Source organism: Sceloporus occidentalis, unplaced genomic scaffold (assembly GCF_023333645.1).
Source record: "Sceloporus occidentalis isolate IW3139 unplaced genomic scaffold, rSceOcc1.0.p SCAF_80, whole genome shotgun sequence".
Classification (NCBI taxonomy): domain Eukaryota; kingdom Metazoa; phylum Chordata; class Lepidosauria; order Squamata; family Phrynosomatidae; genus Sceloporus; species Sceloporus occidentalis.
In genome coordinates this window covers 2,230,828-2,254,544 of record NW_028317060.1, presented here as the reverse complement: position 1 = coordinate 2,254,544, position 23,717 = coordinate 2,230,828, and the positions used below count along the sequence as shown (strand labels likewise).

The window sequence follows — 23,717 nt, the reverse complement described above, 5'->3', positions numbered from 1 at the left end:
TATATATCAACTTTTTTTTTCCTTGTGGTGTGTTGTCTTTCAAAGTATAGAACATAGAATATGTATATAGTTCTCTCTATATATAGATATAGTACAATTACCATAGAAAATAATTGCTACATGGGACAACAGATCAGGTCAGGTCACAAAGGTTAACAGTCATAATTAAAATGTATGTTATTTCATCTTTTCGGCAGGTCACTCTAGGTTCCAGTAGTTGAAATGTCCATATATCCAGTAGCCTTCATTCAACAGGTCATTGAGGTGTTGATACTGGTGAATCCTTCAGACTGCTGAGTGCTGCATGTATCCTGAAATGCAATCTGGACTCCATTGAATAGTCTTTGTAATTGTATCTGTAATAATAACAAACATATATTAATATATTAATTTATAGACGTTTCCCAAATGATTCCAAGAATCAGATAAAAGAGAATGCAATTTTTTATGTGAAATACTCAACACAAGAGCAAATCATGAGACGTTTCAAAAGGTCCAGTCCTGAAATGTACCCTATAGTCAAAAACTACTAATGATAAAGTCAATAACCAGCTATTAACCTTGAGGATTAACAAATATGATGCAGTTTACATTCCTGGTAGACTTTACTAAAAGGTGTTGGTAGTTAAATTTGAGGTTTAGTGAAAGGAAATATACTTTGGAACAGGCCAGCACTTTGCATCAATCACTCTTTACAGATACGGTGAAAATGCATAAACAAGTCTGCTTAAAGTGGTCACCAAGATATTTGCTCAACATATTTCATTCTTCTTGTATTAGTCTACATCCCTTGGTTTCCTTCCTTCCTTCGCCTCTTTCTCAGTTTTTCTTTTGTTGAAACTCCCTTAAGGATGATAGACTTGGGGGGAGGGGGGGGGCTCACAATAGGGTTCACATCACATTCTAAAAAAATATGGCTGGCTATAATACTAGTAGGGTATGTACAGTGATCAGATTGTGATTCATCTTAAACCAAATGAAACTAGCAACTTGAGTGCAGTAACTTCCAAAAGCTGTGAATCATTTGACTAGCAGTGAGCAAGTGCAAAGCCCTTTTTTAGTCGGCACTTCTAAATTACCAAGGAGATGTTGAGGCTGTGGAACCTTTTAGATTGATCAGTGCTGCATGGATCCTGAAGTGCAGTCTGGACTCCAAAGAGTAGTCTTTGTAGTTTTTTCTGTAATGACATAGTAACTTATTAGCCTCATATCCTTCTGCCAGATTATTGCGCCGTTGACGGTTACACCACAGGATAGCAAGGACAGAGAGGAAGATTCAAAGAGCCAGGATTCCAGGAGAAAAAACAAAAGTTCCAGAGAGTTTGTGGAGTAAAGAATATATAATCAGATGTTTGACAACCTTCTGACCCACATTTTTGTAGGTAATTCAGTGGTCCTGTAGGTGCGTTGTAAGAAATGAATAAATACAGGTGCTTGTGAGACAGAAGAGTCAGACAAGACAAAAAAAAGACATGCCCAAAGTGGGTTGCCACTAGAGAAGTAAGAACTTACAAAAATGAAAGACACACACATACAATCAACACAAATTTGATTATGTTCTAATGTAGAATATCTATTCCATAGAGGAGGTATATTTTCCATCTTGCCAGAAGTACAATTATCCTAATTCTCAGCTGTTTATAAGGAGTGTGTAAACACAAGAGTTAGTGGAAGGCGCTATTGGAAGTGTTGCTTAGTCAGCTGTTGTGTACTTGCCCAGCTAACAATAGCATCCACAGCCTATCAGGATCATGAAGAAAATATTTCATGTCTGCCTATTCCATTTAGTCCATGGTTTACGAAATTACAAAGAACACATAGAAATCAAGGTGAAAAATAGTTAAAAGGAGGATCGTAAAAAAAAAATTGAATCAGTGCACATATTTGTTTCCAATGCACCAAAAAAGGGGATTAAAAACAATAAAACAAGCAAATTGTTCGGATAAATTCAAGAAGGTACACATATCCAAGTTCAAAACCAGTTGTAGATGCAGGCTTATCCTATTTAGAATAGCTGATGGCTAAACACAGCTTGCACGGTGTGAGCCTTTTTTCTCCATCCTTATAAATTATAGTGAAGTTTTGATATTTAGGTAATTGCTGCTCATGAACATTTACAGATTGAAATTAATCTTCTGGTTAAAAAAAAAGGAAACTATGTAGTGCATTTAAGATAAACATTCCCTCATTCATTATAATACAGGAGTTAAGAATCCAACGAGGAGAAACAAGGTGATCCGAAGCTTGAGAGAAGAGAGGCGTTGTTGGCTAAAAACTGGAAAATCCAACTAGCCACATTGTTTGGCTTCTCCTATGTGTTAGAGAAGGTATGCCAACCAACCTAAGTTTCATTTACAAAAAACCCCATTTCCATTGATTTGCCAAATTGTTCATGGCTGTCACATTGCCATTAACATTCTTGAGCAGAGGAAATCACGCTCAAACCAACCATTCATTGTAGCTTTAACTGCCATTTCATAAGATTAATTTCATTACTGACCATCCCAAGGAGGGCACAGGATTTCAGGAATCCAATGACAAATGGAACGTAGCACTAATGAAAACTACAAGATAATAGACTGCAGGCAACTCACAAGAATGCATTCAAACCCTTAAGAAGACAGATGATGACTGCTTATCATGTGCTCTTAAGCATGATCACGCGTCAACACATGCAAAAGACCTTTCTAGCACGTCTGTCCCAGCAGTTTATTGCTGCTCGTGTCTCCAAACACAATGTCCATTGGGGAAAATATTCTTCGGTAGTTCCCATGATGACACTTCCTGTAGCGTATAGCACTGTGTAATGTTTTCAAAGAACCAAAACCTGGTCTCATATAATGGAGATGACACCAGCACACCTAGCATTGTAAGATGCAAATTCACCCTGAACATACACCGAACAAGAACACAAAACAGTAAAGTTTTCAAAGGTTTACACATGAAAGGTGAAAAAGTACTAACATTGCAACTTCTCAAGTCCATTTATAAAGCAAGTATAGAGGAAGAAAACACATAAAAAGGGGCTCACAAGCACAAACAGGCATTTGAGGCATCACGGTATGTATACAAAGACTTTATACATACCAACACTGTTGGTGATGCAATTCCACCACTTGAATTATTGGTGCAAAAGCATACTAATATGTATACATCTGATGCATCAAATCGCATACCGTATTGGCTCGAATATAGGCCGCACTTTTTCCCCCCACTTTAAGTCTTTAAAGTGGGGGTGCGGCCTATATTCGGGGTCTAGCGCCCGATGCCCGGGACATGCAGTTCCGGGCGCCGGGCAGGCAGTAGGCTTAGGATACAGATCCCCCGCAGCGGTGCAGGGGACCCGTATCCTACTCTCTGATACGCTCAGATAGCCTCCCCTGCCAGCACTTCCCACGGGGGGGGGGGGGGTGCCGGCACGGGAGATTGTCTAAGCGCATGATGCGTTTTACCTCTCCCCCAAGACTTACCAGAGCAGACTCCCCGGTGTCTTGCGGGGCCGGCAGGGACACCTACGCAATACGCGTATACAACTTCCGGTGCCGGCACATCCCCTGAGTCCCGGCACCGGAAGTTGTATACGCGTATTGCGTAGATGTCCCCCGCCGGCCCCGCAAGACACCCGGGAGTCTGCTCTGGTAAGTCGGGGGGGGGGGGCAGAGTGGCAGCATATCTCAGGGGGGAGGAGGAGGAGGACGACAGTGGCAGCATATCTCGGGGGGGGGGGCGGTGGCAGCATATCTCGGGTGGGGGAGAGTGGCAGCATATCTCGGGGGGGGAGACAGAGTGGCAGCATGTCTATTAAAAAATGTTTTTCTTTAAAAAAAATCACCAAACTTTTAGGGTGGGGCCTTTACACGGGGGCGGCCTATATCCGAGCCAATACGGTAATACAATTATGTGCACTTTCATTCACAAAATTGCATTTTTGGCATTTACTTTATGGAGAGGGTGATAGATGAATGGAACAGCCTCCCAGCAGAAATGGTAGGGGCTAAGGCAGTGAGGGAATTTAAGTGTGCGTGGGATAGGCATAAAGCTATCCTGAATCTATGACAAAACCAAGGACTGATCAAAGGTTGGTGTCTGTACAATTAAAAGTTGAAAATTAGCAGAGTAGATGAGTCGAATTCTTTCCTGTTTCTATGCAATTTTTTGCCAGAAAAGCATTTTTTATGCATTTTCGTTTTGATTTAATACAGTTTTATACTTAACTCCCAATGTATTGCTATGGCAAGACAACCTAGACAGCAGTAAACATAAGCATTTCATTCGGCCCACATAATGACAAGCACCAGCCAGACTAGTCACACACCACATAATAAATTAAGGCAGAATAAAATATGCAGCATTCTGCAAAATGGTTAAATCAGTACATGTATCCTCTTTGTAAACATGCAATACAAGAGGAAAACAAAAAGAAAAAAAGGAAATAAAAGAAATGAGGTAACTTACTTAGCAGTTTCAATAAACTTAATAGCTTTATCTTTGTCTCCTTGCTGTTTGTATAGTAGTCCCAACTCGTAATAGGTAAATGGAAGTAAATAGTGGTCATATTTCACCCTCTTTTCACTGCAAAACAAAGCAATATTGTCCGTGATGTTTGGGATAATGCGTACGATTTGTACATATATGTATATGGTTACACATATTCACATTGCGTTCAAAAGAACGTTCAAGCGAAAGATTCTCGGTTTAATCTTTATTTCGTGTTTGTACCTTTGTATGACCTGATTGAAGCAAAGTTCTGCCTGCAGTAATCGACCCAGGTGTTTCAAACAAAGGCCTTTGAGCAGCTGAACTAGGCACTGGTCGTCAGTAAAGTACTCTGTCTGGTCTGAAAGATTAAAAACACATGTATCAGGAACACATCCCTTCCTTTCAGTGCATTTAGCTCAGGATGTAAAGGTTATCGTTAAGGTAACCACCAACATGGTTTGTGCCTCTTCAGCCAGTCTGACTCTACCCTCGTTGTTCCTCCCAGTCATTTGCATCCCACACATGTCATGATGTATCAGCCAATAAGTATTCTGAGTGATCTAGATCGGTGTTCCCTAATGAACTATTAGTTAGGTTGTTTTCTAGCCCTTGCCTGTGGGGGTATCTAGCATAATGTTTAAAATGTTTACAAGAAAAGGTTGGGCAACGCTACTCTAGAACACCGCCGTCCAACCTGTCGACCCCAGCAAGTTACCATGGCAACGATTTAATGGAGTCCAACTGTTAAGCTCACATTACATTTGAAGATTTAGAGATGTAGAACTACGATGGGTGTAAATAGTTGACTTTTAATGAAAATAAAGTCTGCCTATTACTTTGTGACATTTAGTGACGCTTTGGTTCTGAACGGGGTGTACTTACCTTTTTCGTTCTGCAAAGCAGTTTCTGCATTTTCAACGGTAACGAGCAAACTTTCTGTGAGATCGGATCTTTTACCCACAATTGTAAAGCCATTCCATACGTACATCATTTCCTGCAAAGGGACAGTAAGTGAAGGCTCAATGAAAGCTAATCTTAAAATGTCACTTTAAACTCGCACCGTGCATACATTCCCATAATTCACATGCTAAGACTTCCAAGATAAGACCACAAACAGCAGCCATGTTGGTTTATTTATCAATAATGGCTTTTCCAAAGGTCTCTATTATTTTAAATGACAGATTATATTTAGTTCAAGCAACACTGATTCCAGGAAAAACGGTTTGCAAAAAATGCAAACCATCTGTAGTTTTTCCCCCCCAAATTTATTAATATAAAGAGATTTTTTTTAAAGCATGGTACATTTTAATGTATGTACATTGATTCACAAAGTCTACCTAGCGGTGTCCATGCTGGGTTTTATAATACCTGCGCTGTCGCAGTCATAAACAGCAAGCCTAGCCAAAAGAGTATTCATTTCACTGGCGTACAACATAAATAATATCACCTCAAGTCCTAGACAAGTTAATTTACCAGAGCTGGCAAAATCAGTTTGACCGGGTTAGATGAGGCATAACGCCGGGATTTTCTGACAGCAAACTTTTCCGTGGGGATGGACTTTCCTGCGATTCTTTGCTTTAAACTCTCCACTTGCCTGCAACAGAGATAATAAAAGTCCACATTGAATAAAGACATTGACAACTGATATTATATACACATCACAATACCAAAGAGCGTTGCTGCATTGTGATCTAGGCAAGCCAATTTGCGCTATTGTAGCTAGATACTTGTGACAGCGAGAACACAATTGGCCAACATAGAATTTGTTTCTCACTGTTGAAGTGCAACATCAGCTTTGTATATCTTATTACATCCAAAAGTCATATATAATGCTCTCATCACTCAATGTTCAAAGCAGACACATAAGGAGGTTCAAGCACGCAATGGATATTTCTTTAGCGCTTGTCCTATACTAGGAATAAACATTTAACTGTGCTTTGCTACATATATCAGATGTAATCGAGCACTTCAGATTGGCTGCATGCCCAGTGGTACAAAACTAGAAGAACAGACTTTGTGGAAGACACCGCATGGATTATGGGTTATAGGGGACTGTGTTGTAAATTAACTGTTAAATTCATACCTGAACAAGGCAACTATATCTTCTCCTGTCGACTTTGCAACATCTTCAGGAAGCATGCTCAGGATGGCAGCTTTTTGAAAGACATATATTGCCTAAATATGTAGAATTCATTTATTGGGGAGTACAGCAAAAAGAAAAAAAAAAAAAAAAAGAGCATAGACAGAGCACCAATGAACAGATTAAGCATACAATGACCTAACAAGAAATGGATACAAATTGGCTAGCTTAAAAGGCCATTAAGTCAGCAAAAGACAAAGAGCTCTGTTGGAGAACATTAAACGCCAAAGGATAACCAAAATGCCCTTGGTCACTGCAAGTTATTGTGTAAAACATCCATTAAACTGCAGGGATTCGACTCTTTGGAAAGGAAACCTAGCAATGTCTTATTTCAGAAATCAGCCATTTGTATATAAAAGAAGGTTTACATTTCAGCGTTCTTATAAAAAAAAAAAAAAAAAAAAAGTAATTTCATAATTAAAGTGCATAATTTCTATTTTAGGGAATTACAATGAATTCTCCTTTGCAGACTCCTTTTTGATTGTGAAATACTCTCCAAGCTATTTCTTCCTTAACTGGATGTGACATTTCACAGACTTTTCTAAAACAATATGTCCACACCTTCAATACTGGCCCTATGGTTTCCAGCACCTTAGGCAAACTAGGTCTCTGGCACCCTCTATTTCATAACATAGAAGAGATCCTGCCACCAACCCAGCACAATAAGGATGAGCTATATGGTAGCACTGGCCCCAGATACCATTTTACTCTTGTTCACCTAGTGAACTATGTGCAATAGCTTCAACGTGGTTAGTGCAATTCAAAGCCACTGGAGAAGCTAAACATGTCAGCTTTATCGGGTTAAATATTTAGCATTATATGAGTCCAAGTAGGATAGCTGGCTTTATAGAGCCATGATAAATCACATAAACCCCCTATATTGTAAAATAAAGTTCTGAAACTTCTTCTCAGCTTCACAAGCACTCCTATATTTGTTACCACTTTTGCATTTGATTGAGAAGAGACCTGGCATAGACTTTTCTTAAAGCTCAGGATGTGCACCGAAAGTAAAGAAAAAAACATGATATATTTTTTTTTTAAATTTATTTTTCCTTTAAAAAACTGCTAGCTTTTAAAACAGGATTACAGTGGCCCCAGTATGGGACATCTATCTGTGTCATCTATATGACATCACACAAGTATATGTACACTTCAAGTGTGTTTGTAATTCAAACTGACCAAATGACCATTTAAACCTAGTTTATTATGGGTTAGGCTGCAGTAACCCATGCTCAACATTAAAAGCATGCATCTGCTAAATATGGATCGAATTCAGATTTTGTAAAATATGTAGGGATCTTGCAATAAGTTTCATGTATTTTCAAGCAGTTATCCAAAAGCTACCTTTGACCACTTGCTTTCCTTGCACAGTAAATCAGCATAGCGATATGCTTGGAGCCAGTCTTGCTGGAAAGAAAAGCACCACATCAGCTCCCAATAGCAGAGATGGTGGATCTGTTTCCATTCTTGCTGTGAGACTATACATTTCTGGAAGGTCATTTGTGCCTGCAAAATGTACAAATGGAGACACAGGGCCATGATTGGACAGGTGCACATTATATGAAAGAAAGAAAAAAAAATAAAAAAAAAAATACTTGGATACATAAACCGTTAAAAGATGGATTAAGACTCAATTGTGAGGTAATGACTAAAAATATCTGAAAACAATGATTAGATAATGAGCTTCCTAATCTGCTGTGAGAATTTCATTTTGTAAATCAAAAGCAGACTTGTTCAAAACTTATATTAGAAATCTGCATAGAAATACTTTAATCACCAAAAACGAACAAACTACCAATAATGGTAGAGATACTGTACATATATAAACACCAAAACCTAATGCAAGGAGAGCACGTAAGGAAAAAAGGTATATACAAAGTAAATATTTATTAGACAATATGATTTAAATACATATAAAAAAATATATATAATAAAAAAACATCTCGGCACCAAGACACATATAGGAAGGTACATATGAACAAGGGCACAGGACTACAGGAACTAGGATGGAAATACGTATGTATATGAAGGCACAAATAAGAAACACAAGGATGACCACAGCAATAAAGTAAAAAGGAACAAATGAAATAACATACAGCAATGGTACATCAGTGCTCAAAAGTAAATAACCAAACCTAGAAACAAGGCTGAAAACAGCAAAAAAGCCTGGTGATGAATGGTGCCAAGTCCAAACGTACCAACCCCAACATACGTTTCGCTGCAACGAGCTTCGTCAGATCGCATTAGGTTGCATTAGGTTTTGGCGTTTATAGAAATACTTTCTCAAGTTTAACATACATATAATACAAATATCTGTTTCAATGAACGTAAACAACTCATACATAACTAAAACAGATTCCACAGCTATAGTAAAAGCAAACCGTTCTAAAAGTATTACCTGTTCAAAATTTCCTTTAAGGATATCAATCCTAGCAGCATAAAATAGAATGATTGAGCCCTGGATGTGGAGAAAGAATAATAAAAATTGAAATCTTAAAAATTAAAAAAAAATCAGCTTTTGTACACAGAAAAAACCCATACATACATTTGGGAATTTATCAAGATACGGCTCCAGGAGCGCATCTGCTTCTTCTAGATTACCTTCCCCGGTTCCTGAAATAGAGTTGCATTTGTCTTAATTCTGTTACTTAAAACAAATAAAATTTGGTGAAAAACCCATGTTGGAAAGATGCATCTTACCAAGAATTAAAGAAACATAGGTATGGTAGAACAGAAGAGTGAGGACACATAAAATTGCTCTCAAACTGGTTCCTGAGGCTCCCTCTCGCAGCTGGAGAAGTCCCAGATCCTGAAAAACCCAAGAAGATTAAAGCCATCTTATAAAAACATCCAGTACCCAGTAAGTTTCCTTTAACTCCCAATACAGATCATCATAGTTTATGTAGCAACTGTAGCAATTTAAAATATCTTGGTGCTAATTTCTAGTTCAAATATTTAGGGTTTTTTTGTATCTATGGGTGCGAATTTTAACTAAAGTTTAGGCACTATAACACCAGAGTATGCAAATCTAGACAGTGACTTGCAAATACCAAGATAACTATAAAGTGGAAGATCTGAGGCTGGTAGCTGGGACGTTAGCCTTTTATTAGTTTTCCAGTTTGACATACATATGATCGAAATATACGTGAACATTTTGTTTTTACATGTCTATCTGTTTTATCTAGCGGATGAACACAGGGTTATTTTATGCACATAGCTTCAAAAGACAGCTTTAGCTAGTGCTATAATGATAATTGGCACTTGAAGTCAACACTCATTTTCATATGCTTCATGGTGTCATTGGACTACCTTTCTTAGTAGTTTGGGCTAGTAAGGAAGACATTGCTATTTAACACTACATATCCACTGAAATGAGAAAAATTGCATTTAGAGAGTATTCGTTTACAAAACCCATTAGCTTAGATCTCACATCAATAAGCATGTTTAATAGTTAAGGGGTCAAATCTTATGGGCTACAAATAAAACTAATATTAAAGTACAATGAATTATGCTAAGTCACTTCTGCAGAGAATAACTTTATAAGAAGGCAAGTCACCCTGTTGCCGGAAAAGCCAATAAATTCCAGGAGTCTCAGAATCCTTGAAGGCAAAAGAGAAAGCATCTATGGACAAAACACAAAGCAAAGCTGTTAACTTACCACAAAGAAAAAGGAGGATAAAAACAATAAAAAAAAGCAACTCTTATCTTTATAAAAACACATTTTAAATATGCAAATATATGAGTTCACATGTGTCTTCACTATGTTCCTCACAAGCCATTGTGTCCTTATGCCTAGCCCATTTCCCTTGTAGAGGACATTACGGTGATGGGATCTAAACCTTCTTTGGGATAGACATACGGCTATGAGACAGACCAAGTTTGAGGATTTGACAGCTGGGAACATGGTTGTTATCTACCATCAAGGGACCATTAGGAGTCCCAATGTGAAGAATGACACATAATTTGCTTATACGGTCCTCTGTCAGCATATAAAAGGAAAAAAAAAATCTCACCAAGTTAAAGGCTCCAATACCAAGCTTTACACCTCCTTCAAACTGATGGTGAGTTTCACTAGAGTTTTTGTCCGCGGTCAATCCTGACAGCAAGAGCTGATGGCATTCTCTTTAAGAACAAATACAATTCATATTTTTTACGTACCAAGTAAGAACACTTGACTATTTAAAAATTACACAATTTAAAAAAAAACTGAAACAAAAACAAAACAAAATTGCTAAAAAAAAACCCCAAAAACAAACATACTTGTATATTTGGTAACTTGTCCTGATTTTGAGCCCACCTTTGATAAAGTTGATCATGTTTTCATCCTGGAAGAAACCCAATCCATTTTGTTCATTGGGGTTAAACCAAAAAAGTTAATTTTAATTTTATCTTGATTTTGCCAACAAATCTAAATGAAGTGTCTCCTTCTCTATAAGAAACGCAGGGTACCTGTACTTGGTCTGCTGATTTTAGTACAGTTCATTCAATAGACCTACTTAAAAACGCACCTTTCTATAATAAATTGTGACGAAATCTAATTAAAATTCAATGTGGGAAAAGTGAATTCTCTGAATATACTGTATATGTCTAACTAAGAGTGTGTTGCAATTGTCCTATGAGATAAAACATCACATTCTCAGGGTTATCTGTAAAAGTTGCCCAGATTTTGTTTTCACGTGAATAAAAGAGAATTGAGGGGGGGGGGGGCGCCTACATTTTGAAGAAAATTCCCCCTACTCCAAAACAATCTTGAAATGTTACTATAAAGGCAATCTATTGGGAAAAGCAGAATGATGCTAGTGGAGGGCAATGGTTCCACACTGAATGACTAAAGGGCTGTGCATTATTAAGAAATGATCTCTCAGGTGAAAGTACCGCTGCCTGCATGATATTTTTTTTTTATCTAGACCAGAAACTGAAATACCTTAACCATCCTAGCATGTTTATTCTCCTAGAATGGCCAATTTGAGCCTGTGTTATACTTTTTATTTTTAATACTAATTTGACCCATGAAATCAACTCCTTAAACTGTTCTGTTTCACCAACAAGAAAATACAATGCCTGTTTGCCCAAACTACAGTGCTGCTCTAGTCCTTGTGGCCATGATTTTTAAATATCCCAGCTAGAGCACTTAAGTTTGTCGTCATATTGCTTTGATGTAAACAAATCTGACTTGTGTAAAGAATTCAGGGAGAGCTCAGGGAGATGCTTCAAGTTTGAAATGTAACCAAAAATTGTTCAGTCATCCAAAACTAGCTCAGAAACAAATGACCCTCCATCCTTGGCTTCCATGTCTTTAATTTATTTTACACACATCATCTGAGAAACTGCCCTCCCCTATGTTGCATTAAGCCTGCCTGCCATATCTCCATCTTACATATATATATATATTACTAATGCTCTGTGTGACGTCATTTGGTGTCCTCCTGGCATGAAAGATAAGCTGTGTGTAATTTTTTTTCAATTAAACAGCAAACCATTTTTAAATTTAAGAAAACAGTTAAGCAAACCATACTTATATGAAAAGTAAACATATGTTCAATTGATATCTTGAGCATTTCAGTAAAAACTAGATTTTCCAAACTGAAAATTGCTTAATGCCGTCTTTCTTCTTCTGACAGTATGGGCTCTGACAGCGTCTATGAGGTTCTGCCAGAAGAAAGGATCCGACAGCGAGTACGGATGCCGACAGCGAGTACGGATGCCAACAGGACCCATTTTGTTGGAGAAGGAAATCATTTATAGCATTTACATTAACCAGACAGTAAACTGTATGAAGCATCTATCCTGATGTATGTATATTTAATGTACCCCTATATATGGCTCTATAATTACTCATTATACACTATATGACCATAAATATTGACAGCTGACCATCACACCTATATGAGCTTGTGGACATCCTATTCCAAAACCGAGGTTGCCCACTCCCCTTTGTGGCTATAACAGCGTCCACTCTTCCTTGAAGTCTTTCCACAAGATTTAAAAATAACTAGTATTAATAGAGCGCCTTTCTCCCAGTGGGACTCAAAGTGCTTTCTTAGTGCACCCTCTCCTGTTAGTCATTGATGTGGTTGGAATACCCAAACTCAATAATTAGGAGGGGTATCCACATGCTGTTGGTCATATATTGTACGCTAAACTGTAAAGCAGGTAAGTGCATATGTTATAAAAAATATACCATTTATACAGGTAGTGTCCCAGTACATTGCTGCTACGTTTTGGAATGAGAAAACTCAGATATACTCCATCATGATTTATTTACACCAAGAGAGACAGCATTATTCACACAAATTATATTGCATGAGAGATTTTGTATGATATATTTAGAGTTCCAGCTGTGAAAGTAGGCCGTTTCATAACATTATGCCAGCTTGAATATTGTTATAGACCATATTCGCTCAGATTCCCAGGGAGCCTAAGGACTGTTCCCTGACCTCATTCTGTAGGCCTTTCGCTGAAAGCCATACACCAATTTGAGCCTGTGTGTCCGTTAAGCTTTGGATAATACTGACATATTGGACATTATGAACTCTGTAATAACGCTATCTTTGAAAAGTAGCAAATTAAAAAAAAAAAGCAATTGACATCTAGAGCAACTTGCAGCACTAAGTGTTTTGCTGTAAAATCCCCACGGATCTCTGTGTAAACCGTCTCCCCGGTATTTGGTGGTGTTTAAATGGAATGCTTCTAAGAAGACTTGTCTAGTGTTATATCAGATGAGGGTGATGCCCAGGTTCCAACAAAATTATGTATATGGAGCCTGTGCCTGATCATTGTTGTGAACCCCCCCCCCCAATATGTTGGAGCCTGAAATCCCACTTTTTATTGCGACCCCTGAAATCACGTGATATTGATTCCAGTAAGCCAATTTTTAAATGTTTTTCCCTCCATTCTTTTTTTTTTAGCCATGTCTGACCGCTGACCAAGGGAACAGATGTCAAACCTGGTATCCCACTGGCTAATTTGAAATTGGAAAGTTTGGGGCCTTGACCCTAGTGATGAGTATTGTAAGAACACCATACACTTCTGTTGGAGCACAGACTCTGTTTTATCAACCTTCCCTTTTCACATATGACCAGTACCAGATATTTGTTCCTGCTAAGAGTCCTGCATTTCAACGATAATTCCCAACATCCCCCCTGAAGGTGACTCAAAAAATGGAGTCCACTCCAAATCTGCAAGATGAAAATGTCCCATATCTAACTGGTAGGCATTTTCCTTGCTAAATCCCACCCACTGTTGCCAAACTAAAGGCTCAGAAAATGATGCAGTCAGTTACAAAAAGGTATTAGGAGGTTTTTTTCCATGCAAATTTAAAAGGGAAAAAAAAGCATATGGGGTAATTTCTTAATCTGTAGATGCAGCTCAAAATGTTTGCCTGAATTGCTCTGCCATAACATTTAACCTGTGCAAAAAATCATAAGCAACAAAGAAATGTTGGTGGAAAAAAAAGTGAATGAAATTAATGCTACAGGTAGGGTTTTGCAGTGATTGGTAGCCAAACAACTACATAACAAGTGCCCAGAACCTCAAAAAACTATGCACGTGGGGTATTTCCATAATCCAGAGAAACAGTCGAGCAATTTTGGCTGGTTTTCTCTAAAAACCCTTTACAACATAGAAGGTTTGGTGGGAAAAAAATCCCAGGAAACTATTGCTACGACTAATGTGGCAGTGACCGAGGCCACATGACATGACAGCTGCATGACAAGTCTCCACAAACTCCTAGCGACACACCTTGGGTTGTCTGATTTACAGAAAGATATAGTTTTATTGGGGTATGTGTTTGGAAAAATAGAAAAAAAAAAAGTTCAAAACAACTTAGAGAAGATTGACATGTGATTAGATTTTTTTTTCTATTTTTCTCTAGTTTTTACAAAATTACTCATACTAAATGTTTGACTAAACACGTAAATATAGTATCAAAATAAAGCTCTCTCTCTTTAAAAACACAATATATCACTTACATGGGAAAAAGGTTTAAACCAATACTAAAATAGCTCCAGTAGTTACGGTATAAAAACCCCCCAGACTTGCTTGTGTGTTTCGGATTATTGTCCTGCTGCATAACCCAACTGCACTTGAGCTCTCTGGTTGAGAGCAGAATTTATGGTTCCATCAATTACAGCAAGTCTTCCAGGTTCTGATGCAGCAAAGCAGCCCCAGACCATCACACTACCCCACCATGTCTGACTGTTGGTATGATCTTATAGATCAGAATGTGTTCTTTTTGGTCAGCAGTGTTTTTTGAGTGAGGCCTGCAGTTCTTACATGTTAGTCAGGGTTCTTTTGTGACCTCCTTAATAAGCCAGCAATGTGCTCTTGGAGGAATCTTGGTGGCGCAGCCACTTCTGGGAAGGTCCACTACTGTACTGTTTTCTATTTGTAGAGAACGTCTCTCTTCGTGGTTCGCTGGAGTCTAGGAGCCCTAGAAACGGCTTTGTAACCCTTTCCAGACTGAAAGATGTCAATGACTCTCATCGTCCTAGAATTTCTTTAGATTGCAGAATCACTTGAGGCTTTTTGAGACTGTTTAGCCTACATCACTTTGCAAGAAAATTTCTATTCAACTTGATGTTTAGATTCAACAGGGCTGGCAGTAATCATGCCTGGGTTTGTCTAGTGAAATTGAATGCAATTATTAATTCGTTTTGTTAACTGGTTGATTTAGTAGCTAAGCGGTAGTAGTAGTAGTCATAATTACTTTCTCACATATGGCCAGGTAGGGTAAGATAGCTTTTTTCTTCTATATGTGAAATCATCATTTACAAATAGCATTTTTTTTAACACAGGTTATCTTTGTCTAATATTCAAATTAGTTGGATGATCTGAAACATTTAAGTGGGACAAATATGCAAAAACACAAAAAATTCAGGAAGGGGCAAATACTTTTTTACAGCACTGTATATGGCATAACACTAAGTGAATTATATCATTCCTGCATTCTATACTACAGTACGGACAGTTCCACAGCTCCTCTTATATGTTAAATAGACAGCTGATGTATAGGATCACCGGGCAGCACCGGATTTTGTGCTGCACTTTGTATAATTACAATGATATCTGTATATCAAAAGCAAAGACGCTAATACAGTAACAAAATAGTGCACACTAGCACCCACTAAAAAAAGAAATAAAAATGATTAAAAAAGCATGCAGTATTGCAGTGGCAATTTAATGACTAAATAATATCTACAAAGGGCTTATTGTTATTTTGAATCCCAAGTAGATTTGTATTCTATAAACCCAGAATTTCAATAAAATATTATATGTTTTATATGGAAAACATAGTAACATAGTTCATAAGGTTGAAAAAAGACCAAAGTCCATCAAGTTCAACCTATATACATATTGTGTCCCTACTGTGTTGATCCAGAGGAAGGCAAAAAAACCCTTATGAAGCAGATGCCAATTGCCCCATACCAGGGGGAAAATTCCTTCCCGACTCCAAATATGGCAATCAGAATAAATCCCTGGATCAACGTTCTGTCCCTATTAATCTAATATCCATAACTTGTAATATTATTGCTTTCAAGAAACACGTCCAGGCTCCTTTTGAACTCTTTTATTGAGTTTACCATTACCACTTCCTCTGGCAGAGAGTTCCATAATCTCACCGCTCTTACTGTAAAGAACCCCCGTCTGTGCTGGTGTAGAAACCTTCTTTCCTCCAACCGTAGAGGATGTCCCCTTGTTATAGATACAGTCCTGGGTATAAATAGGTCCTGGGAGTGATCTCTGTACTGTCCCCTTATATATTTATACATAGTTATTAAATCCCCCCTAAACCGTCTTTTTTCCAAACTAAATAACCCTAATTCTGATAATCTTTCTGGGTACTGTAGTCCTCCCATTCCCCTTATTACTCTGGTTGCCCGTCTTTGAACCCTCTCCAGCTCCACTATATCTTTCTTGTACACTGGTGCCCAGTACTGTACACAGTATTCCATGTGTGGTCTGACTAGTGACTTGTACAGTGGTAGAATTATTTCCTTGTCGTGGGCATCTATGCCCCTTTTGATGCACCCCATGATTTTATTTGCCTTAGCAGCAGCTGCCTGACACTGGTCGCTACAGGTAAATTTACTGTTAACTAAAACTCCTAAGTCCTTTTCCATGTCAGTCGTCCCCAGTGTTTTCCCATTTAATACATATTCCCAGCCTGGATTTTTCTTCCCCATGTGCATAACCTTACATTTATCTGTGTTGAACCTCATCTGCCACATCCCAGCCCAAGCCTCCAACCTATGCAGATCCATTTGTAATCGTGCACTGTCCTCTATTGTGTTAACCACGTTACAGAGCTTAGTATCGTCTGCAAAGATTGATACTTTACTATACAATCCCTCTACAAGGTCATTAATAAATATATTAAAAAGAATAGGACCCAAAACTGACCCCTGTGGTACCCCACTAGCAACAGTAACCCACTCAGAGTATGTACCATTAATAACCACCCTCTGTTTCCTATCACTGAGCCAGTTACTTACCCACATACACACATTCTCCCCCAGCCCAAGCATTCTCATTTTATGTACCAGCCTTTTATGTGGCACCGTATCAAATGCTTTGGAAAAATCAAGATATACGACATCCAGCGATTCACCCCGATCCAGTCTTGAGCTCACCTCCTCATAAAAGCTGATCAGGTTAGTTTGACAGGACCGATCCCTTGTAAACCCATGCTGATATGGAGTCATACACTTATTTTCATTGAGATACTCCAAAATAGCATCTCTTAGGAAACCCTCAAACAGTTTACACACAACAGAAGTTAAACTAACAGGCCTATAATTCCCCGGGTCACTTTTTGTCCCCTTTTTGAATATTGGCACAACATTTGCTATGCGCCAGTCCTGGGGAACAGACCCTGTCACTATAGAGTCCTTGAATATTAGAAATAGGGGTCTGTCTATTACATTGCTTAACTCCCTTAGAACGCGGGGGTGAATGCCATCTGGACCTGGTGATTTGTCTATTTTGATTTTTTTTAGACGGCACTGCACTTCTTCCTGCGTTAGACAGGCGACATGTACTGGGGCATTTATCTCATCCTGCTGTATATTACCTGGCATTTCATTTTCCTCTGTGAATACAGCAGAGAAGAATATATTTAATAGATTAGCTTTTTCCTGATCCCCGTCTATAACTTCTCCCTCATTACTTTTTAAGGGGCCAACGCTTTCATTTTTAACCTTTTTACTATTTATATAGTTAAAGAACATTTTGGGGTTTGTCTTACTCTCTTTGGCAATGAGTCTTTCTGTCTCCACTTTTGCTGCTTTTATCTGATTTTTACATATTTTATTTTTTTCCCGATAGCTTTTTAGTGCTTCCTCACTGCCTTCCTGTTTTAGTAGCTTAAATGCCTTTTTTTGCCATTTATTACCCCCTTTACATTTTTATTGTACGGTATGTACCTTTCACAGTGAGAATTTAAGATATCCTTAAAAATCTCCCATTGAGTGTCTGTACTCTTGTTTTTGAGGAGATTTTCCCAATTTACAGTGTTAAGGGCTTCTCTTAGTTGATCAAACTTTGCCTTCCTAAAGTTCATAGTTCTTGTGGCTCCTCTAAGAGTTCCCTTATTGAAGGACAAGTTATAATGTATCATATTGTGATCACTATTTCCTAGATGCCCCCTGACCTGCACATTAGTTACTCTGTCAGGTCTGTTGGTTAATATTAAGTCCAGTAGGGCGCCCCCTCTGGTCGGGTCCTGTACCATTTGGGACAGATAATTATCCTTACTTATAGTCAGAAACCGGTTTCCTTTATGAGATTCACAGGTCTCTGTTTCCCAGTTTATGTCGGGATAGTTAAAGTCCCCCATAATAACCACCTCATTGTGATTTGCTGCCTTGTTTATTTGCTTTAATAATTGATCTTCTGCTGCTTCCATGAAGAAGAAAAAAAAAAAAGATCACCATAGAGATCAAGTACTGTACACGTTCTATAGCAAGCATATAAAGAAATGCTTTCCCCAGCAATGTGGGTCACGATTAACCCCTTAAGGACCAGGCTGTGTTTTACCTTTTGTACCATTGGGACCGAGGCTGTTTTAACACTTTTGCGGTGTTCGTGTTTAGATGTAATTTTCTCTTCACTCATTTAGTGAACCCACACAAATTATATGTTGTTTTTGCAGGACAAGAAGGGCTTTCTTCAGATACCATTATTTTAATCATATTATCTAATTTCCCATAAAAAAATAATAAAATATGATGAAAAATGGAAAAAAAACCCACATTTTCTGACTTTTACCCCAAAAATCTTTTACTCATCCAAAAAAAGCTAATGAAAAAACCTACTAAATATATTCTACTATTTGTCCTGAGTTTAGAAATACCCAATGTTTTTATGTTGTTTTGCTTTTTTCTGCACGTTATGGTGCATTAAGTACAAGTAGCGTTTTGCTATTTCAAAACCATTTTTTCCAAATCTGGTAATTCTTCCCCCCATGTGCCATTTCGGGTATCTTTGAAGCCGGCCAATGCAATTTACCCCATCAAATCATATATTTTTGAAAACTAGACACCCCAAGGTATTTCAAATGCTAGAATTTTAACTCTTTCCATGCACTAATTCTACCACCAGTCTTTGTCAAACTTTGTGGTAGTCATTTATTTTGTGTTTTTTATCGCTAAAATTGCTCTTCAGGTATGGATTTACAGCTCCTGGTATACATCACTTTCAAACAACACCCCAATATGTGTTCAGCAACATCTCCTGAGTACAGTCATACCCCCCATGCATGGGTTTGTCGGGTTGTTTGGGAGGTAAAACGCCACATTTAGGAAGTGCACATTTTTTAACTTGGAACTTTTACATCTGGTCATTCTGCCCCCATCTCCTAATAGGATCATCTTTGAATTTACCCCATCAAACCATATATTTTTGAAAACTAGACAACCCAAGGTATTTCAAATGCTAGTATTTTAACCCTTTCCATGCATGAGATTCTACCACCAGCCTTTGCCACACTTTGTGTTAGTATTTTTTTTTTTTTTTACACAAATTGTACTTTGGGTATACATTTATAGCTCCAGGTATACGTCACTATCAAACAACACCCTAATATGTGTTCAACAACATCTCCCGAGTTCAGTCATACCCCACATGGGTTTGTATGGTGTTTGGGGTTAAAATGCCACATTTTGGAAGTGCGCTTTTTCCCCCCCCCATTTCGGTCAGTCTGAGCCTATGCCCTATCTTTGAGCCCGGCCACTCCAATTTACCCCATCAAACCATTCATTTTTTTAAATTAGACACCCCTTGGGTATTTGAAATGCTTTTATTTAAATTTTTCCACGTCAGGATTTTTGGGAAGATACAGCGCTAATTTTAGCACTTGCTCATAATAATAAACTTTATTTTTTTATTTTACTCTTTTTGGACTTTTTTTTTTTTTTTTACATTTTGCTGGAACTGGATAGTTCCTCTAAAGCATAATAATTTTTAAATGTTACCATGTTTTTTTTAAGTTTTTTCTTTTTTAAAATATTTTACTAATCACATAGTGATTAGAAAGCTGGGCTCCATTGACTTGTATGGTTGAATGCAGTACCTGTATTCAACCTGCAAGTGGAGCGAGAGTTCTCTAGAGGGTCTGGAGACCGTCTAGCGAACTTTTTCAACTTTATTATTTTTTTTCCCGGGCCGCTGCCATCTTGCGGATGGCGAAGACTGCGTGCAGTAAGTATTTGGGGTCGCTGGATGCCTCCTGATCGAGGCATTCCAGCAACACCATTGAAGTTTAGGAGGTGATCGTTGATACAATGTATGGCGGATGTTGACGCCCCGGGGAGGGGCCAGACATGTCCCATCATGCCGATCTCTGTGTTGCTGAATGCCTCCACATTCAACACCGTTTAAGCTTAGAAAGTGATCGTTGATCACTTTCTAAGCTTGTTTAAGTCTGATGACGTGTCAGGCACGTCATAGGTCGTTAAGTGACCGTTTTGCATGACGTGCCTGACCCGGCAATGGACGTTAAGGGGTTAAAGCAACTGTCAAAAAGGTATGGAGAGACCACCACAGTTTTAGTGCTATGGCTTTTTCCCACCATTCTCCAATACACTTCTTGTTTCTGGGTCTGATATTCACTATATTGTGAACTTTACTTATAGTGTGGACAGAATAAACTAGCTTCACAATGTAATGTTATGTGTCTTTTTTGAAGTAACAGCATCCACTATGTTGATGTTTATTTCATATTATTTGAACTTCTGATGTTCTGGACTCAAGAGGTGCTGCTGTTTAATGATGGAAGTGGGCAAAGAGGATTCTAGGTCAGTATTTATTGAGTTGACAGACGCACATTTCAATCATCTCAGTAGAACCACGCCGCCGAACGGTTTGTTCACAAAGAGTGTATTTTAAAAGGTTTGTTACCTGTACAAATGTCAGGGCAGCCTTCTGTAATAGACACTCGGCATAACAGATTTCAGCATGCATCTCCTCTGAAAGGACACATGAAGAAGAGAAAAAAAAGGACATGGTTAGGTGCAAATCCAAAAAGACATAAAATCCAAGCAGGACAAAACATCTGCTACAATATATATCTTGATTCTCTACAGCATGCTGGAGGCCGCGGATCAAGTGAATAATTTAAATTGAGGATTAAATGGATTACTGTTCTGATTAAAAATATATACCTGGGAAATTAAACCAGATTATCAAGAAGTTTCCTACAAACTGTTTGTGATTTGATTTTATACTAATCTGCATGATTATAATACTGGATATTTCAAAAACTTTTAGTCTGTGGGATACCTAGTTAATATTTTCATATTCCAATACAAGCAACACTCTTCAAATGTCTAAAAATGTATAACAAACTGGTGTACTGAGGCATTTCTGCATGTTTGTTAAAGACTCAAAAACTCCACCAGAAATATTCCACCACAACCATATTTAAACGACACAAAACACTTAAACTAGACTTTGAAAACAAGGCATGCAATTATGGATGACAAGGCATGCAATTATGGAGGCAAAGCTGTAAAAGTGGCCAGTGTTTTCCTAAAAAAAAAAAAAAAAAAAAAAAAGTAAAAACAAATTCTTGGCATCATCAAATAAGGTAGTGTAAATACTGGTAAATGGTTAATTTACCAGTTTGTGAGGACTAGATAATTTAGATGCAACATAGCTACAGCAAGAGCTAGACTTTTGGACAGTAGTTTATTTTATAGATTTAGATATACTTTATAATGGCCTTTATATCGTGGCCATTAGAGCCATTAGTGCTACTTGCTCATCGCCTAATTAATACAACACAAGTGACCCAGTAGGCCAAGAATCACTATGGAGGTTTATGGGTAATGAGCATACCTGGGAACTTCTGGGCTCCGGCTCCCGAAGCCTTCCCTTGCGGGGCGTGGCCAGGACTGCACACTGACGTTGGAGGGCGGCCCCACTGACGGCAGCAGGAAACACCCCCATTTATAGGAAAAATGGGCGGGGAGCGTCAGGACCCCGCTTACGCGACCCGGAGGATTCGGGTCTTGACCCGGAGAACCAGAGGAGCAGCGCTCACCCGGCAATCTCCGGGTCAAACCCAGAAGAGTTTACAGGTATGATTAATTTTGGTACAAAGCCCCCTAATATGGGTTACAATGGAAATAGATAACCTTCTATTTAGCCTGTGAATCATGCCTTCACAGTTAATCTCATTACCTTCCGAAAGGTGCTCTCCTGACTGCTTGGACACAAGATTGGATAGAGATTCAACAACCGTGTTTCTTTTCCTAAATCTGCAAAACAAAATTAATTAAATCTTCATCTTACTGGAAAACAAACATGCACATTGACTGAAAATGGCATTTAAAATGTTTTATTAGGTTAAGACAAATCTCATAGCAAGTAAAGATAATGTCATCCCATTGGACAGAAAAGTACTTTTAGATTTGATCTGCAGACAGAAGTATATTAGTAAATAGTAAGTAGGTACTTTTTCCCCAACTAATCATTTTATCCATAGGTGTAGACTCAAACCACATCGCAATTGCACACCGTTTTTGTTCACATCTACTCCCTTTGTAGTTGGTTGGACATATCAGCTAAATTAACTAAACAATATGAGCCAAAATAGATCATAATTGGCACTCACCTTTGACATGTCTGTAATGCCTCCTTCATTGTGCCAATTCCCATTTGGATATCCTGTGGCTCAAATGTCATTGCTGCCTGCATAACTAAGATGGTACTGTATCCGAGTGCATGATACATACTGTCCTTAGCCCTAGATAGAGAAGGAATTACATTAACCAATTTAACATTGAAGAAAAACAAAAATCAAACACACTACCTTACAAATAAATCACATTATTTAATAAAAGACACAAGTGGTGTTTGAAATCCTCACCATGGACGGAGTAACTCCAGTGCTTCAGAAAACTTGTTGTTTAGGAATAGGTTTAGGGCCATGGTACATTCCTCCAAAGAATTCCTGAGATTCATTTTGGACGCCCTAAAATACATTATAAAAAATAATTAAATTATATGATGTCAATAAGAGTTTAAAAGACTACATGGAGTATAAGCATGCAATTAAAAAGGACTAACACAGAAATAGAAATGGTATCCAGAAATGAAAAGCTATTTTTTTTGCTATTCCACTACACTCATATCTGTAAGCTTCACGTATGGGCATTGGTCCAGCACTAGGGCATCCTACACTACCATGGTTCTTCCATAAAATCATCTCATCTGTTAAGCAAATAAAAACTGTAGCACATCAGTCATTTTATTATTTGTGATAAAGGTTTAGTTGCATCAACAAAACAACTTGAGTCAATTCAGTTTTCCCAGCTAAAATTATGAATGATGCAAATTGCACACCTCCAACCATACCATCTGATATTTCTGAGATTATACAAATATCAATAACCAGAGAATATTCCTTTTTTAAAGAGGGTTTAAGGCTTCCAACTAAGGGGAACATCTTTAAAGGGATTCTCCAGCCATCATTAACCAGTGCCCCCTTGCGAATGCATGAGGTTTATTCTGAAGAATGCTTCATATACATTTGCTTTAAACAACCAATCAGTGAAGCAAACTGCCCAACAGAAGGTTGAGGAGCTGCAAAGTCTCC

General features: G+C 38.2%; 1 protein-coding gene across 1 annotated transcript in view; it reads right to left on the bottom strand.

The window, feature by feature from the left end:
* Positions 1-256: 256 nt before the first annotated feature.
* LOC149285336 (tetratricopeptide repeat protein 39B) overlaps positions 257-23,717 on the bottom strand; it is a 32,495-nt gene continuing 9,034 nt past the window's right edge. Inside the window, exons 2-18 of the mRNA XM_089495499.1 lie at positions 22,989-23,093; positions 22,734-22,865; positions 22,301-22,377; positions 21,017-21,084; positions 10,880-10,944; positions 10,633-10,741; positions 10,176-10,241; positions 9,320-9,428; positions 9,165-9,232; positions 9,018-9,077; positions 7,964-8,125; positions 6,563-6,654; positions 5,953-6,073; positions 5,362-5,473; positions 4,720-4,837; positions 4,456-4,572; positions 257-356 (exon numbers count right to left, since the gene is read on the bottom strand). Of these exons, the coding sequence (XP_089351625.1) occupies positions 257-356; positions 4,456-4,572; positions 4,720-4,837; positions 5,362-5,473; positions 5,953-6,073; positions 6,563-6,654; positions 7,964-8,125; positions 9,018-9,077; positions 9,165-9,232; positions 9,320-9,428; positions 10,176-10,241; positions 10,633-10,741; positions 10,880-10,944; positions 21,017-21,084; positions 22,301-22,377; positions 22,734-22,865; positions 22,989-23,083 (1,671 nt within the window). The 5' untranslated portion in view covers positions 23,084-23,093. The remainder of the gene's footprint in view (positions 357-4,455; positions 4,573-4,719; positions 4,838-5,361; positions 5,474-5,952; positions 6,074-6,562; positions 6,655-7,963; positions 8,126-9,017; positions 9,078-9,164; positions 9,233-9,319; positions 9,429-10,175; positions 10,242-10,632; positions 10,742-10,879; positions 10,945-21,016; positions 21,085-22,300; positions 22,378-22,733; positions 22,866-22,988; positions 23,094-23,717) is intronic.